Source organism: Protobothrops mucrosquamatus, unplaced genomic scaffold, assembly GCF_001527695.2.
Source record: "Protobothrops mucrosquamatus isolate PMUCROS unplaced genomic scaffold, P.Mucros_1.0 scaffold776, whole genome shotgun sequence".
Lineage (NCBI taxonomy): Eukaryota > Metazoa > Chordata > Lepidosauria > Squamata > Viperidae > Protobothrops > Protobothrops mucrosquamatus.
Genome location: NW_015387044.1, coordinates 222,446 through 241,062, shown reverse-complemented (window position 1 = coordinate 241,062; position 18,617 = coordinate 222,446). Strand labels below are relative to the sequence as shown.

Genomic DNA, 18,617 nt, shown 5'->3' with positions numbered 1-18,617 from the left:
TTGACTTCTAAACCTGTCCTGAAATTAATTAATTATTTTGCATTGAAATGAGCAACTCTAATACAGGAGTATGATACCCACAATTCTTTACCACTCCTTATCTTAGAGGTGAGGCCTGATCACCTTTGGTCCATGCTTGAATAATTATTGATTGATTGAATGAGTACCATTCACATGATGTCAATCCTTAGTGATACCTTTAATTAGTCTTGCTAATCACATCACACTTCAGAAAGCACAGGTCAGTACAGATATCAAGAAAGAATTCTGTTTCAGAAATTCATAACACTTCTTTGAAATTGCCTCTTCTCAGCACTGCACAGCTTTTTTGTTAATGGGCAAAGAAGCTAGACAGAAATCATGATCAACAAGATTGGCATAAGAAAAAATAGATAATATAAGCAAAGAAACAACTCTTTATGCTTCCCTGTCTAGCTCAAATGTCTTGGAGTCTTCAGCTTAATATATTTGTGGTAAATTATATCAATCTCCATTTTTAATCAGTAAGTAATCACATTCTATGCCCTACTTCCCTAAAAACTCTAACTTTTCAGTTATAGTGTAGGAAATCAATCTGGGCATTCAAATCACTATAACACCAACAAGGTTTCACCATTCAGAAAAGTAGCCACTTCCTACCTCATCAGCATCTGTGGCTGTTAGCTGCATTATTTTAGATCCATCCCCTATATTCTCTTCTACAATCAGATCAAGCATATCTGCAGGAAACACTGGTGGATTGTCATTGACATCCTGCAGAGTTATTTCCACCTATGGTGAAAGTAAGAAAAAAGCAGAATTAATTGAATAAATTATCTCATGTAAATTATTTATGTTTTTATCAATTCAGATAAATACTGCATCATTTAATCCTTTAAGAAGTTTCCCAAACAAAAACAAGAAATAAGACAGTGTCTATTAAAATTCCACATTGTTATTAAATCTTCCAAGAAAAGTTTCTAGCTAATTTGACTTGTTGATAGTAACTGAATTTAAATGGTTCTAGTCTAGTTTACATTGGACATGGTCCACTGATTAACTGTCAATGTAATCCCCAAAGGTTGGCCTCTGGAGGACAGCTGCCAAGACCCGGGGCACAAGATCACTCAGCCATTAAATGCTGCCTGACATAAAGACAAGGTGGTGTAAAATTCTCCCTGACTATTTATATATTGGCAAGTATCACAACTAAAACAAGGAATGCAACTTTTAGCATAAAAATGGGACATGATAGACTCTTCTGTATGAAAGGGAATCTTAAAATCTTAAAAATTAGTATTAGAAGCAGGTCATTTGAACATTCTTTTGGAATTACTCTCTCTTTCTTCACATTTAACCCAAACATTTTATTTTTCACAAGTTCTGTTTATATTCTTTGGAGACATTAATGGTAGCATCTGAAAGATCTGCTGAAGTTGTTTACTCTTCCTTTTATGTAAGCAAGTTTATTTAGTTCTCACAGGATTGCTGATGCAGCATTTAAAAGGCTTAGATTTCCATTCTTAGGTAGACACATACTAATTGTCTCCCAATAAAGAAGAGACAGACAACAGCTGGTTTATATCTATAGTGAAAGTAAGAGGGCCATAAGCAATAACTTTACCAAAACCTAAAGACCACCAAGGAGATAATGTCACAGTTAGAATAGATAGAACTCCCTTCAGTAAAGACAGAAAGCAAATACATTAGTAAATGAAAAAAGAAACCATGTAAGGAACAACTCAATAGCTGAAGAAGTAGACAGACTGAAAAGTAATTGTATTTCAGCACTTCTACCTCTATTCACTTGAGATTTCCTTCAACTTGATTTAAGAGACATGCGTTAAAATCACTCACATAGAGGCATACACCAGCACTCATTATCTTGTGAAATTAAGCTCTTATATATATTTAGCCTTCAAACTAATTTATATTAGTTTCTGATATGGGAAGCATGGATATGATCTACAAGACCATTAATCATTCAATTGTCCCATAAATATATATATATATATATTATTTCAAATTAAATCAAATTTGAATAGTTAATTCAGTTAATATGAATTAGTAAACCTAGGTGTCCCATTGTCAGTCAATATATTAACCATTATTCAATACTGTAACTTGGGAGACTGAAAAAATCTTGGTGAGTAAAAAGATGGCATTATTATGAGAAATTATGAAATAAGTATTATTTTGTAATAGAACCTTGCCAAAGTTTCACTATCATATATGCTTAGACAACTTTCCTGTTAACTTAAAAGAGTTTCTTTGACCTTGTCCAGTGAATAATACCAGGAATGGTTTTTCTTCAGATTTTCCTGAACTTAACGCTATCAATTCACACCCAAGATCAGATGGTGCACAAGCCTTTCTTTGCTTTCAGCCCGCTTATTCTTTTTCATGAAATTTAAGCACTAGGGCTTTAGCTTAACTTTGCTCTTGTCAATCGTTTTCTGCAGCCTTTTATTATTAGATCAGTTGTCTAGTTAAAGTACCACTTGATGGTTTTACAGCTGTGACCTCTGCTTCTTCAGCTAGAAAGCCAAAGGCCCCATCGTTTATCATCTAATCTGTCACTTATAAACTAGCACTTTAAAACTGTCAAACTGATAATTTATTCCAATGGAAGAAAATCTATTCCTTACAGACTTACTAATTACCTAATCCAAATGAGTTGACCCTTTGTTCTCCCCAAATTGTTCTTTATCCTGGAAGAATCTTATATGTGACAATATAACTAGGCCAGCCAAAGCTATACTAGGACAGTGCTTAATAGTCAAGCTAAGTTCTAGTCTACAAAGTTACTTACTTAGTGGTCAGTCACAAAGCACATATGGTATATTCTTATTTATATAGTCATAAAAAGTCAGTTTTTTCATAATGTACAAGATTAATTTTCTAGTATTCTACAGCAATAGGGTAAATAAGACACTGATATATTTGGTCAAATTTGGTTCTTCTTTTCTATCTTTTAATGTCAATAGTTCCATAGTTTGCTATGCGCTGAGCAAAACAATGACATCTTCCACTTATGAAATAGAAACAATACTCCTTCTCTACAATATTTTCAACTGTCTTGTGAAACCAAGGAAAAAAACCACAAATATGCTGAGCTAGCTTAAATGTGGTAAATATAGTTTGCACTCGCAAGGCAAAACTCCATTTGATAATTCTTCTAACCACAGCGGTCTTATGCATGTGCCTCATCAGAGACTTACAGATGGGTTGTGACTCAAGTTGAAAGAGGTCACCAGATGTTTTACATTTATTGTTTATTTGTTTATTTTCATACTACTGGTATTCTGTTAGGAGGGGAAAGACAGCTGTCTAGTTAAATAGGGGCAAATCTTCTCTTCCCGTTGAAACCCTAAGTCTCCGTGGAAGTCTGGCAGTTTCTAGCAAATGTCCTTTGCACAGAATGATAAGAGACTTTCAGAAAACTAAGAATCTGCCTACAGAGGAACAGAAGACAATTTCAGATACCAATGTAGAATATGCTGAGCTAAGATGAGGAGAAAAAAAATGCCCAAATTCTCATTCAGCCAATGGTTTGGGATCAAAGAACCTACAGAATCTTTCATATTTACCTGAATAGTCTGCCTAATGCTTCTCATTCTCTGTTTATCACAGACAAAAATCCTTTTATTTTCCAATATAATTTGGACTCCTTTCCTTTTGCAATACTTTTTTCCTTGTTTCTACAAGTTTGGAAAGAAAAATATCTTCCTCCCCCCCCCCCCCCCCCGTTTATCTTTGTTATTTTATCATTATAGTTTTAAACCAATATTCTTAAATAAAAAACAAAAGAAAAAACAAAAGAAAGATAAATAAATGAAATGAACATTTTCATTTTACATATTGTGCATACTTTGGGCATAGTTTGCACAAATGTGAAGGTTGAAATGAAAATGTGATGATTACAAAACACTTTTAAAAAAAAACAAACCAAACCCAAAAGATTAAAAAAATTATGGAAAAAAAGTATTCTTGTCCCTTATTTTTCTTTGCCTCTTTTTTCCCAGCTGCTAATTGCTAGTTAATAGTTTGTTTGTTTGTTTATATGTATCCATGGTGGCACAGTGATTAGAATGCAGTATGACAGCTAATTCTGCCAGCAGTTTGGCAGTTCGATCTCACTGGCTCAAGGTTGACTCAGCCTTCCATCCTTCTATGGTTGGTAAAATGAGGAACAGATTGTTGGGGTCAATATGCTGACTCTGTAAACCACTTAGAGAGGGCTGTAAAGCACTATGAAGAAGTATGTAAGTCTAAGTGCTATTGCTATCCCACCTTTGCTCAAGGCAGTGAACATATCCAACAAATCTTCCTCCTCCTATTTTCCCCACAACAGTCCTGTGAAGCAGGTTGAATTGAGAGACTGGCCCAAAATCACCCAGCTGACTTTCACGGCTAAGGCAGGACTTGAACTTATCTATCCTGACGCTTTAACCACTGGCTCTATGCTTTATATTTATAAATTTATAAATATTATACTACACTTTGGACATCTGCGATTATTGTTGATTTCTAATTTGATCATTAGGCATGTTTATTTATTTTAAACAGTTTCAGTTTTCATTCAAAACCATACTGAAAGTGTCTTGTTGACTTGCAGGGTAATATTTTGTACATATGAGAACTAATCCTGCTAGAATTTGGTTAGATTCTTGTGAATCTATTGTCTGTTTTTTCATCACCATATATTCCTCAACTTTAATCTTTCAATCCAATACAGGTAGTCCTCTATTTATAACCATTCATTTAGTGACTGTTTGAAATTACAATGGCACTGAAAAAAGTGACGTACAACTGATACTTACACTTATGACATCACAGTGTCCCCATAGTCACATAATCCAAATCTGTGTACTTGGCAAGTGACATGCACTTCTGATCGTTGCAGTGTCCCAGGTCAAGTGACCATCATTTGCAACTATCCCATATGCTTACTCTGACAGAGTCATAGGGGGAAGCCATATTTGCTTAGCAACCACGTGATCCACTTAATGATCATAGTAATTAGCTTATTGATCACAGCAAAAAAAGTTTATAACATTTTGGGCATGACTCACTTAACTGCTTCAGTTATCATCAGAAGATTGTGATCATAAATTGAGGATTACCAGTGTTGACTAAAAACTAAAGATATACATTGTTGAAACCTATTCTTTAAAGTATGTATTCTTTGAAATCACTTCTGTTTCCAACAGTCAATTTTAAGAAATCTATTTTTTTTATTTTAAAAAGTGTAGCACCTTATTTCCAAAGACAGTGTTTATATTTCAATGACCTTGGATCTGGATTAATGTTTTCATTGCTTCCAGAATTCTTAATCATACATCTGTGGACAAAATCTATTCTGGTTTATAAATGATTAATGTATGGGATAAGAAAATGTTATAAAAACATTTGCCAAATGTTGGCAAATATACAACCTTAATTTTAGGGCTATGCCAAGTTTTTAGATTCAGTATATTTGTAAAAAAAAAAAGTAAAATTGTTGAAAAGAGTTGATAATTACAATTTTTAAAAGATGCATTAAACTATTTGGGATGATAAAATATAAGTGTTATTTTTAAGAAAAGCCATATAGTTTTGTATATCCATGAATTAAAAATATGCTATACAGAAAAAGCATTTGTTTGTGGCAAAGGAAATTAATTTATTAATAGATCAACAATATTTTATTTTGCAAATCTGTGGAAAAAGATGAAATCATACTATTATTTGCATCGCTTACTCCTACCATACTTCTCAGCTAGGATGCAGGGTGGGATAGGGGTGGGAAATCTGATGAAACAAAAACTAGATCCAAAGAGTGAACCAAATGTTTCTACCCAGTGTATAATTCTTGATTTGAATGCCCAAAGTTGGACTTCCATGATTGAAGCAAACTCTTTTATAAGTGTAAATATTCTGCCAAATCAGTTTGTGCAAGGGTTTACATGGCAAGTAGAGATGGAAAAAGCAAAACAAATAGTAAACCTAAGCACCACGTCAATTTAGCATGAGACAGCAATAAAGACAAGTTTCCCTTGTCTAGGTCTCAGGCATGGGCCAGGCACCACTTTTATTTCACAAACTAAGATGATTCCTTCTATGAATCACTATGCATCACAGGCAGCCAGAGGCATGTGTTCCTGCAGCTTGACCATATCTGTTATCAAGAAGAATGGAACAGTGCAGAGGGGGATGAGTGGGGAAGCCCTCTGAATGACAGGCAAACTGGGCAATCAGCCAAGAACTGCAAGAACAGCCACAAGTGTGGATAAGTAGTTAGCAATACTCTTGACAGTGAAATGCCTTTGAAAGGCCACTGAGTGTGTAGTGATATAACAAAGAGTAGAGTTATGTGTTTCTCATGTTGCTTGAAAAGCAGGAATTGAATAAGTTCTTTTTCCTCCCCAAAGTGACAGCCCCTCATACGGCCCTTAGCTCCTCTTGAAATTAATACACCTTCGTAATTATTTGAATTATTTGCCAACCTTTCCAGACAACTGCTGCCTTTTCTGCAGCATAGGGATTCTCAAAGCATTTTTTAAAATTAAGAACACAGATGAAACCAATGGAACTCTTGCTGAATGTGGCATTTGAAAAATAAAAATATATAGGATTATAAAGATTGGACTATGAGTGTGTGAACACTGGGAGAATGGATGTGTCTTAAACTGTATGGTAGAATGAGCAACAAAGATAAATTGGCCATAATCCAAGATTTCCCAGTTCAATTTTGAGAAGAGATGCTGGTTAGATTGGGACAATATTAACTAAAACTAAACTCTGAATAGTTTCTGTCCAGTCAGTGCATGCAATAATAAATACACAGTTTTCCTTCCTTCCTTCCTTCCTCCCTCCCCCCCTCCCTCCTTCCCTCCCTCCTTCCCTCCCTTCTTTTCTATTTTAAGAAGTTAATGGCTATTTTTTTTTCAAAAATAGCACTCATATCTGAACATGGCTGACTGTTATATAATAATTCTATTAAACCATTTCACAGGTTTGAAGCATTTCTGGCAATGGCAATTGATAAAGATTCTCATTCCTCTTAGAAACAAATTTTAATCTTAAAATCTTGAATTCTCTTTAATATTTTTGTTCTGGGCAATTAAATCTGTATTTATTCATGAGGTGAAGCACTACCTCAAGCATCTATTACCAATCATTTTAGTAATAGACGTGGTAAAAGTCTTCAGAGCCAGCTCATTTTAATAAATGATTTAATAAATTAATAAATGATTTAATAAATTGTCATTTAAAAGTTACAATGGACCACAATTACATTTAGGCTTAACCCTTAAATATTGTGTTTCAAAGTATGCCCAATTATTGCTATTTTGGCCATTTGCATAATGACATTTTCCATAATTGTGTGAATACTTATTTCTTGTGTAATTATGCAGTTGCTATAAATTGATGCTTTAAAAAAAAATCAATTACATCATTACATAAATGAACCAAGTTTGCAGAAGTGGCACAAACTACATTGTTATAACAAAGAAGCAAACTGACATAATAATTCTTACTATGTTAATTTAATTGGCATTTGGTTTTAGCTGAACCTCTTCTCCCCAAATGATCCATTTTAACAAAACAAATAGAACAAATAAAATTTATTCTACTGAATCTATCTTATTTATCTGAAATTTATTTTCCCTTTTTCTCTTCATAACCCTTTTTTCACTTTTACATATAATCTGAATAAGCAGGAACTGAATAAATTCTTTTTCCTCCCCAAAGTGACAGCGTCTCCTACGACCCTTAGTACCCTTGAAATTAATACATCATCATAATTATTTGAATTATTTGCCAACCTTTCCAGACAACTGCTGCCTTTTCTGCAGCATACTTTCCTGTCAGGTTACTTAGCACCTAACATCACCTTTATCATACTTCCACACACCTGATATGCTTGTAAGCCAGATGTTTAAGCATGATTAAAACCTGGAATTCTCACATTGCTGAATCAATGGCTAATTAATATTTAGTGTACTGAATTAAATTAACACTGTAACTTCTAACAGCATAGAAAAAGTTAATGCCATTTAGCTGTGGTATTATTTAAATACCTACTAATCTAATTTATCTTTTCTTAATATGCTGCATTTCTAAGGAGCATGTGTAGCGTTTGTTTCCCTATCTGCAGAAACTCTAATTTTAGAAAACTTTCAGCTCCAGGCTTCAACGTTTTCAAAAGAATTTTTTTTTGTATTTAAGCAAATATATCACATAATGTTACATAATGATGTGGACAAGGCACATAAGAAATTTAGTTTCAAGAGTGTATTCATTTAATTTGTAATTTTCACATTATTTCTGAAATATGTCTATTTACTCCCCTAAATCCTATATTTCCATTTTAATTCTCCACAATAGGCTTTTGAAAACATCTTTGATATTTTTTTTAAAAAAACATGTTTTTTACTTCAAAAAGTGTTTTTTTTTAAAAATATTACTATATTCATAATTCATAGGCTTTACCAAAAATATGATGACAGTTCATATAAAAACAGATAAAGCAGAGCAATACAAATTAGTACTAATAATTTTTAATTAAGGTGGAAAATATGGAATAATGGAACAATTAACGTTATAAAACATGTAATACCTTACATATTTTTAAAAAAGATTCCCACCCAATTCTTCAATCTTAATCATTCTTAATCATCCTAGAGACATAGTATAACAATGAAACTGCTTAGTCTCCTTTTGCTTTCCATACCATTCATTCCCAGAGCAAATTTATTTTGTAAAAAAAGACATCCTAGCAGTGAAATGTAATAGGTACTAATGATTTTTCCAGAGATCTTAGTTGATCAGTAACAGATTTTATCAGTGTCAACCTCTGAAAGAAAACCAAGATTATTGTTGAATAAAAATGCTGCAAAATTAATTATGTGAATGAAGGACACATTTGGCATAATTCCTGCCCTTTCAGATAACTCTATTTTTAAGTTACTCTATAAAGTGATAAATTATTAATACTGAAATAACATAAAAAGTCAGTATACACAGTAATGGTGAGAAAGTTTGAATACTAATTAGACTTCTATCCAGCTGGGCTATACATTTTCTAAATAGAGAAAGAGTTATGAGTAAATTGGTATTTGGAACAATAAACTGCAAGTTACAAACCATATCTCAGCTCTACGATTTCAAAGAATGGTATTAAAAAAGCACTAGAAAGTCTGTATTGAATTTATATTGTGGATGCATTCTGCAGATGTTTTGGTTTTCAGGAACAAACCTAGATGTAGCACACATACATAAATGTAAACAGATAAATGATTTTAATATACTTAGTTATGATACTGAAACTATATGGAACATTTTAAAGTGCATATTTAACATTTAAATATGTTCGAACTTTTTAATAAATTACAACTGATATGAAACCAAAATACTCGCTTTTCTGATTTATTTTATTTAGGAAACCTTTTTTCAGAAAACTATTTGTCTCAGCAAAACAATTGTAGTTTGGCTAAAACCTAAATTATACTTTTTCTAGTGAAAAAACTATGACTTCTAGTCTTTCAGCTGAACCTGGCTTTTCAATTACTGTAAAAAGCAATGACTGCTTTGAGTTCACAAATTTATGATTTAGAACTGATAAAATTTTCTTTTAACTATTCCTACAAAACTTGTTTTTAAGTGGATCTTGTTTGTTTTTTGTTAAAGTTTTATTAGTTTATAATATACGCTACAATGAAAATACAAAAGTAAATAGCAGAAAAAATGGGGAAGGGAAAAGGGAGTAGAGAAGTGAGGTAAGGGAGAAAAATAGAAAAAAAGGCATTGACTTCTGATTTCCTTTGGTGCAGTAAATTTGAGCATCCACTTCAAACCTCGACTTTTTACTTTTACAAAATAATACAAACTACCCATTTCAACAACATCAAGTCCAGGGCTTTTTTTGTCATAGAACGCCCAGAACAGAGTTCCGGCACCTTTTTGGGATGGAACCTTGTAGGATAGGCAAGGCGGGTTGTATAACATGTGTGAGTTCCGGCACCTTTTTTTTTTTTTTTTTTTTTTACAAAAACAGCACTGATCAAGTCTATCTAATTGGTAAAACCCAAAATCAAAATTTCATTTTTTTCCACCTCAAGCACAAATCTAAAAACGGTTTTCATGTGGCAATAAAAGTATTTGTATTCTTTTCTTTAATCAGTACAGTCAGTTTAGCCATCTCTGCTAGCTCCATCAGTTTTTGTAACCATTCCTGTGTTGTGGAAATCGATGTAGTCTTCCATTTCTGAGTATAGAGTAATCTTGCTGCTGTCAACATATATAACATCAAAGTTCCATATTTTTTTCCAGGTCTTTGTCCATTAGCCCCAAAAGAAAAGTCTCTGGTTTTCTTTCTATATTCACTTTAAGAATTGTCTGTATTAGCATTTGAATCCAACTCCAATATTTGCTTGCTTTATCACACATCCACCATAAATGGTAAAAAGTCCCCTCTTTACTTTTACATTTCCAACATTCATTTGGAATATCTTTATACATTTTTGATAACTTGTCTGGTGTTAAATACCAATGGTACATCATGTTGTAAAAAAAATTTCTTTTAAATTATAATTTAATGTAAATTTTAATCCTTTATTCCACATATTTTCCCATTATTCAGGCATTATACCAAAATTCCTTGCCCAGTGAATCATACAATGTTTTACTTGTTCATTTTCCAGATTTAAATTCAATAACATTTTATAAACTTTAGCAATAATATGTTCATCACTACCACACATGGATTTTGTAATATAAATATAACTCAGAAAAAAATCGCACATATATACAAATTATTTTTACCACTGTAGTGCTAAGAAATGTTTTTTTAATTTGAATTTATCTTTTTTACATAAATGTAGTGTTCCTTTCTTTCATTTTTCTTCACAGCAACAGTCCTGTAAGGTAGATTGGGTTAAGAGATAGTACCTGGTCTATCTAAATAACTTCCAGGTTTGAAATTTTCATCTTCCTACCTCAACTTCATCCCACTGTTTCTAAGAACAGTTGGAAAATGTGAACTGCTATACCTTTAGATTCATATGTTTTTTTCTTCTAAACTGCATCATACCATAATACAATATTTTAAAAAATAGTGATATGGTAGTAAGCTAATATATTTTTAACACTGATCAAAGGTAAATATTTAAAAATATGTTCAAATTTATGAATATTTGTGTGTATGGAAAATAAGCAGGAAACTATTTGTGGTTCCACTCACTAGAGTCTTAGTAGAGCAGGGGTGTCAAACTCGCAACTTCACATGACGTGTCACGTGTATCGTGACTTTTTTCCCATTGCCAGAAAAGGGGTGGGCATGGTTTTGCCATGACACATCCAGCCTGTGGGCCGGCAGTTTGACATCCCTGTAGTAGAGGCTCTTTTAATTAACCATTTGAGAATTCATGGAGATAGGAGGAGGATAGAAAGTAATATTATCAAGAGATTTTAAATGCTTTCAATTACATAGATTAAAAGGAATAAGATATACTATATCTACTGTATATCTATATTGCTACATCTATATCTCTCTATATAATCTATATCTGTATATGTATCACAGACACACGCATACACATACTCATGCACCCCTACAGAGACATATACTGTATATCTCATACATCACAGAAGACTTTTCAATAGTCTTCTAGACTCTAGAAAAGACAAGAAATAGTTCCATTAGAGATTCTAGTAGTCTCAAATATTAACTGTGATTACGTTCATTTTTCATAATAATTATAGCAAAGTTATAAATAAAATATATCCTTTTTCTTTTGTAGATTTTTTTTTAATTTTTATATTTTGGCAGGTAATTTAATATATAAACATTTAATTATGAAAAACAATACTTAATATGTACAGATGTTCTAAGGCCATTGAAATAGTCAAGGGTATGTCCATTCTCACAGCATGATTGGATGGAGAATCCACATAGATGGGTTGTCTTAATCTTCCTGCTCCAATCAGACTAAGTCTTAAGTGTAGATACGCCTCTGCTGTGCCATCTGCACCCCAGTTTTAGACTTAGTCTTCAGCTCTACTGACGCGTTTTAAGCTCTTGGAGCAGAAAGATTAATTATAGTTCTATAACATAAATTCTCTCAGATTAACATTCATATTAATTGGCTTTATTGATCTTGATAGGGAAAAGGTCTTACCTTAATTTCTTTGCAGGCGGCTGCCTGCCCCAGCCGGGCCAGCAGGCTCCACACAATAATCGTGATTGATCCTTTCCCTCAGATCAGCCAAATTACTTGCTTTTTTGCCTTTCCTTTCCTTCTGTCCTTTTGCCTTCTGTCTTCAGGCCTTCGTTCCTGCCTCTTCAGACAGCCGATTGAGGCCACCAACGGCACCGACGGCCAGCTGATCGGCGCATAAAGCCGAAAATTCAAAACGGAGATTTGCGCAGCTCCTCCAAGCGAGGAGAAACAATTTGAGGTTCCCAGCAGCTCCGTTGGCCTGCAAATCGGCGGGAGAGGCCGAAAATTTACACAGGAGATCGACAAGGCTTCTCCGAACGAGGAGCAGCGATTTCGAGCCTCCAGCTGCTCCGACGGCCAGCGATTCAGCGGGAGAAGCCCAGATGTATTTTGAGCTTCCAGCAGCTCCACGGGGCTCCGATCAACGATCCGGACGGCCAGAGACTCAGCGCGGCTTCTCCTCACTGGTGAGTGAGTCTGAGGCCGCCCAGCAGCTAATTGGCACGGAGGCCTGAAAAACGGCCTGACAAACTGGCAAGGCCCCCGGCTGAGTAAAGGAGCTCAGGTGCTTCTTCTTGGAACGAGAGCTCGATCCGTTTGCCTGGCAGGAGTGAGGCTTCAGGCCTCTGGGACTCAGCTAGGCCTGAGCCATTGCTGGCTTCAACGGTCAGTTTGGCGCGCATTTTAATTGCGGCCGCCATTTTGTGCCGGCCGCCATTTTGAATCAAGATTTCTGAGGCCTAGCCGGGCTGCTAGGGGAATTGCCTGGCGAGAGTGAGGCTTCAGGCCTCTGGGGCTCAGCTGGGCCCGAGGTATTTGCAGGCACTGACTAACCAGCGGATCGACGGCAGAGAACGGAGGAGACTTACCGGCAGGTTAGGAGTTCTCCATGGCCTTTTAAGGAGCCCAGGAGTTCCCTTCGGGGACTAGGGTTCGAATTTGACAGCGCGGCCCTCGACCGGCAAGCATTTAAGCCTCCAGCTTTGGTGATCTGGGCCTGCCTCACCTACACTGAACCTGGGGAGGGCAAGCTCATCCCCACCAGGATGCACTGCCTATTAACCCCCATCACCCCCCCCTCGCCTGGGTGCTACGTTCCTCCGACTGGACATTGTCTCCTCATTTCAGTGGTTGATTATAGCGCTCGAGGGGGGGCATTTTTCCCACTGATTGGAGGGTTAGAGGCCTGTTACCTCACACAAGCAGACCTTCTTCAGGGAAGAATTCATCAGATTGGAATTCATTATAGGATGGCAGACAAATCCCTCTCTTCATCCTTACAGGACCCATAAGACCCTTCCAAAAAGGGGAAATACATAGCCTCTACTGAGGCTGCAGGTAAGAGCCCCTGGAAAGCTAACACACAGCCTTCCTAATGTTCCATCAGACAGGGAGGCCAACATTCACTATCGCACCTTGGAGGAGGATCCCTCCAGACCAGGGTCAGTTACTCCAGGTCAACTAACCACCGGGGCATCATCACGGTCCATTTGAACCTCTATCTGCCCATTGTAATTAACACCAAGGGCCTGGTCTTTTCCCTGAGAAATGGCTCAGACTGAATCTGTCATACCAGGCCTAAATTTAGGAACACAAAGGCCTCCTTTACGCCACTGCGGCAGGTCTCCGCCCCTCCGAGTCACAGGCATTTGGGTCTGAGCAATTTCAGGCCATGATGGCTCACAGACATTTTGGTCTGAGCAATTTCAGGCCATGATGGCTCAGGCCTTCGCCCAGTCTATGACCTCCTCTGTTCCCCAGCCCCCCTCCCTTCTTCTGTAAACACGGTTCAGAGACAGTGGGACAACCTGGGGTCTATCCCCAATCTGGGATCAACAGAGATGGCATTGTTCAATGTGTCTCCATCTCTCGCCTCCTTATTGGAGGTTCCCCAGACCATCAAGCCTCTGAATTCCCTGTATTCAGACACGAACATCCCAGGGGACATAGCCGAGGCTCTTAGGGTAGAGGGCAAGGAAATCCATGGCCTGCTTCACTCAGGCCTCAGAACTGTGGCTGCATGATCTCCAAGACATGATTCCTCCTGACCACGTCAGGGTACACCAAAACCTGGGTATGTAGGTGACCACATCTCAATGCATGGCTGATTGCTCCCTTCATGCCACCAGGTATTCTTTACGGACCATGGCGGAGGGCATTTCACCTCGCAGACTTATGTGGCTAGAGTGTTGGCAAGCAAAACTTCAAGGCCAAGTGGCGTCTGACTACTAAGACCTATACTGAGGGTCATTTCGTTGGCAGGGTGCTAGACTCTTGCCTAATAGAGGACAAGTATGGGCAAGAGGCCTATTAACACCTCTGAAGGGGGGAGATAGGCGCTCAGGGCCCGGGGCATCGCAGAACTACAAGCGTAGGCAGCCCCGGTTTGGCCGCTTCCACCTGGGACTGGGCCCGGACTTCTCGTGCCTCCTGGAACGTCAGCAGGACGTTCCACGTACAGGAACCACCAACAAGGCCAAGCCAAGCGGCCCTTTCGAGGCGCAGGAGGATGCTTCTTCAAACAAGGCAGGTAATTCCACAGACTCCCCTCCTACTGGAGGCCGGCTGTCCCTTTACTCTGACACATGGGCAGCCACTACCGTGGACTCATGGGCCTTGAACACCGTTTCTCAGGGTCTGATGCTGGAGTTTTAGTCCAGTCCACCTGACCTGAGCGGCCTTCATGCCAGAGGCCAGGGGTCGCCTTTACAGATTCAGGCCACAGAACTGGTACCGCAGGACCAGGAGAGACGGGGGTTCTACTCACGTCCTTTCGTCGTTTCCAAACCCTCAGGGGGCTGGAGGGCAATCTTAGACTTAAAGGGGTCTGAATTATTTTCTGAAGTACAGGAAGTTCGAAATGCAGTCTCTGCAGTCAATTTGGCTAGCATCCAAAAAGGGGACTTCCTTGATTCAATAGACCTAACTGAGGCATATTGACATATCCCCATTCTCCCTGGACATCGCAAATTCGTCAGGTTTAGTTGTGCCCACCGACACTACCATTACAGGGCCTCACTATTCGGCTTCTCTTCACAACCTAGAGTGTCACCAGGGTACTGGCTGTACTGGCCGCCTACCTGAGATAGTCTCCAATTAGGGTCCAATGTTATTTGAACGACATATTAGTACAGTCCTCCTCCTCCCGGAGCGTTCAATCAGACCTCACCCTTGCAATCAGGACTTTTCAGGGGCACGGGCTTCTGTCAATTTCCAGAAAAGCCGCACTGTGCCATGACTCGGCTCCTACACCAGGGGCATTATAGACACGAGCAACCGTACGGTCTATTTATCACAGGACTGTTAATTCCATGGGCACGCCTGCATGCCCGGGCATTGCAGTGGCCTCTTCCATTTCAGAGGCTACGCATCAGCGCTTTCAACCAGAAGGTTTGAGTTCCGCAGCCGGTGTTGTACTCCCTTCGATGGTACCCCCCTCCATAGCACTGTCACGGGCACAGAGTTTAGAGAACCAGCCAGAATCACCCTACCCACGGACGCCAGTCTATTTGGCTAGGGAGCACTCTTCCAGTCGCATTGGGCTCAGGGTCGGTGGCCCCAGGGGGACCTAAGGGACAATATAAACTGGCTGGAACTCAGGGCCATACGACTGGGCCTACTACACTTCTGCGACACAGTAGCAGGACAGCATGTGCTGGCATTTACCGACAACATTGCTGCCAAGGCACACGTCGACAGACAGGGGGACAAGATCCAGGCCTCTCAGGGAGCAGGCCCAGTTGTTGGGGGCTTGGACGGAATTGAACCTTGCTTCCATCAGGGCGGAGTTCACATCCGGAGTGGCGAACCAATAGGCGGACTCCTTAAGCAGAGCCGCTGTGTGCCAAATGGCTACTGGACCCGGGGGTGTTCCAGGTTATCGTGGACAGGTTTGACTCCCAACTCTCCAGATTCTTTTGCAGGTTCCCGTCTCCAATAGCAGAGGGGACAGATGCCCTCCGTAGCCCTGGCCCAGGGGACTCCCTTATGTCTTCCTCCCCTATTGCTCCTTCTCGCCATCATCCGGAAGGCACTGCACGACCGGATAGAGATCCTGTTGGTTGCACCGCACTGGCCAAGACATCCGTGGTTCGTCGGCCCGATGGAGTTTTCCGTCTCCCTTCCGTGGAGGATCCCTGCAGGTTGTATTTTCCTCACTTAAAGGGAAATCCAGCGCCTGGGCCCGCAGTGGCTCCAGCTAACTGTTTGGCACTTGAACGGCGGGCCTTGAGCCGTGACTCTTATTCGTCAAGGGTGATAGCCATGATTCAGCAATCCAGGCGCCCCTTGATGAATAGAATATATGATGCCACGTGGAGGAGTTTCTGCGCTTGGTGTTCTAGGCATAAGGTGGAACTCTCGGCTATCTCAGTGCCTATTGGGTTAGAATTTCTGATGGATGGTTTAGACAAAGGGCTATCCCTGAACACCATCCGTAGACAGGTTGCAGCTCTTGCTACGGTGATTACGTGTGACAATGCAGTTCCTCTGGCACACCATCCTATGGTTCGCTCCTTTTTGAAGGGAGCATCCAACGCAAGGCCACCACCGGTACATCGCTACCCCTCGTGGGACCTTCACCAGGTCTTACTGGCACTTGTTTATCACCTTTCGAACCTATTGTCACATGTTCGTTTAAACTTTTGTCTATGAAGGTGGCATTCCTCATTGCAATCACCTCGGCCAGGCGAATTTCTGAACTGGCCGCCCTTTCTGTTAGCAAAGAACTATGTGTTTTTCATGCGGACAGGGTTATCCTCAGACTAGACCATTCCTTTGTACCCAAGGTTAACTCCTTGTATCATAGATCCCAGGGAGTGGTTTTACCATACTTCTGTCCTAGCCCGTCCAATGACATTGAAACGCAGTGGAACACACTTGACGTACGCAGGGCCCTGCAGTGTTACATAAACCGGACTTCGGCCTTCAGCAGGTCCGAGGCAATGTTTATATCATTTCAACCTTCGTCCATGGGGCAGAAGGTCTCCTCCTCCACGATAGGGGGGTGGATTAGGGCTTGCATCGCCCTGGCATACCAAAGTCAGTCATTGCCAGTTCCTAGGCAAATAACTACCCATTCCACCTGGGGCGCTGTTACTTCGGCAGCTTGGGCGACTCAGGCATCCATAAGGGAAACTTGTAGGGCAGAGGCGTGGTCCTCGCCCTCGTCCCTTGTCCGTCACTATAAAATTGACAGGTATGCATCTTCCGATGCCTCATTTGGTCGCAGGGTGTTGAAGCATGTATCATTATCTAGTGGGACCCAGGCCAGACTGATTCCCCCCCTTAGGGACACAGGGCTTTGGTATGTCCCATCTATGTGGATTCTCCATCCAATCATGCTGTGAGAAAGGGCGTTGTCTTACCTGAACGCCTATTCTCAGCATGATGATGGAGAATCCACCCCCACCCGTTTTAGGGTCTGTAGGCCCTGGGTCCGGTAATTGAACAGTACACGCGTCGGACTAACGTCTGTGTATCGCCTTAGTCTCAAACTGGGGTGCAGATGGCACAGCAGAGGCGTATCTACACTTAAGACTTAGTCTGATTGGAGCAGGAAGATTAAGACAACCCATCTATGTGGATTCTCCATCATCATGCTGAGAATAGGCGTTCAGGTAAGACAACGCCCTTTCTCTCTCCTCAATCACTTTGTTTAAACTTTTACCATGAAAAAGTAAAGAAATTGTTCTTATAAAATATATCATTCATAATGTTTCATAATTATTTAGGATTGCAATTTCAGAGGAAGAAACAGTTGAAAAGAAGAAAATTCTCTATGTTACACAATTTGTTCTGCTTATAATACTTATAGTCAATTTATTCTTTTTAGTACAGCTGGAACATTATATTAAGCTGATGTGTCTCTCATTCACTCTTAGGACACTATATCTTATAAATATTTATTTAATGTGTGTTTGGATGTGTGAAATCACATACTCTAAACAACAACAGTTAAACAAGAAAATTGATTATTTTTTAATTCTAAATATGTTTGGGAATACTGGTCTAACTTTCTGGCTCCTGGACACAACTATAGAGAAGATATTTGACTTATAAAAAAATTCTTCCCATATCTTATCTCTTATCCATAAACAAATCTTTAAGTCTCATCATTATTAAAAAAAACCATTAATATATACCAGCAACAGTAACATATTGAAAATTTTAAACATTAATGCCTTCAAATTGTTTTTTTATATAAAATTTTTTTATTGTTTTCATCATAAAAGAAGCAACACCAGTATTACACAATATTAATACACAATATTATATCCCACCCCCCCGGACTTCCCAAACCAAATCCCAGGCTAATATTCAGATATAAGTAAACGAATATTAATTTCTCTAACTCCACAAACTCTATTATAAACAATCCATCTCCTCCATATTAGTAAAAATTATTCATTTAAGTAATTCAGATCACCAAAA

General features: G+C 38.8%; 1 protein-coding gene across 1 annotated transcript in view; it reads right to left on the bottom strand.

Annotated features, from left to right (window-relative positions):
* Window positions 1-18,617, bottom strand: part of FAT4 (FAT atypical cadherin 4) — a 133,759-nt gene that overhangs the window by 66,446 nt on the left and 48,696 nt on the right. The window contains exon 2 of the mRNA XM_029284629.1: window positions 640-771. Within this exon, the coding sequence (XP_029140462.1) occupies window positions 640-771 (132 nt within the window). The remainder of the gene's footprint in view (window positions 1-639; window positions 772-18,617) is intronic.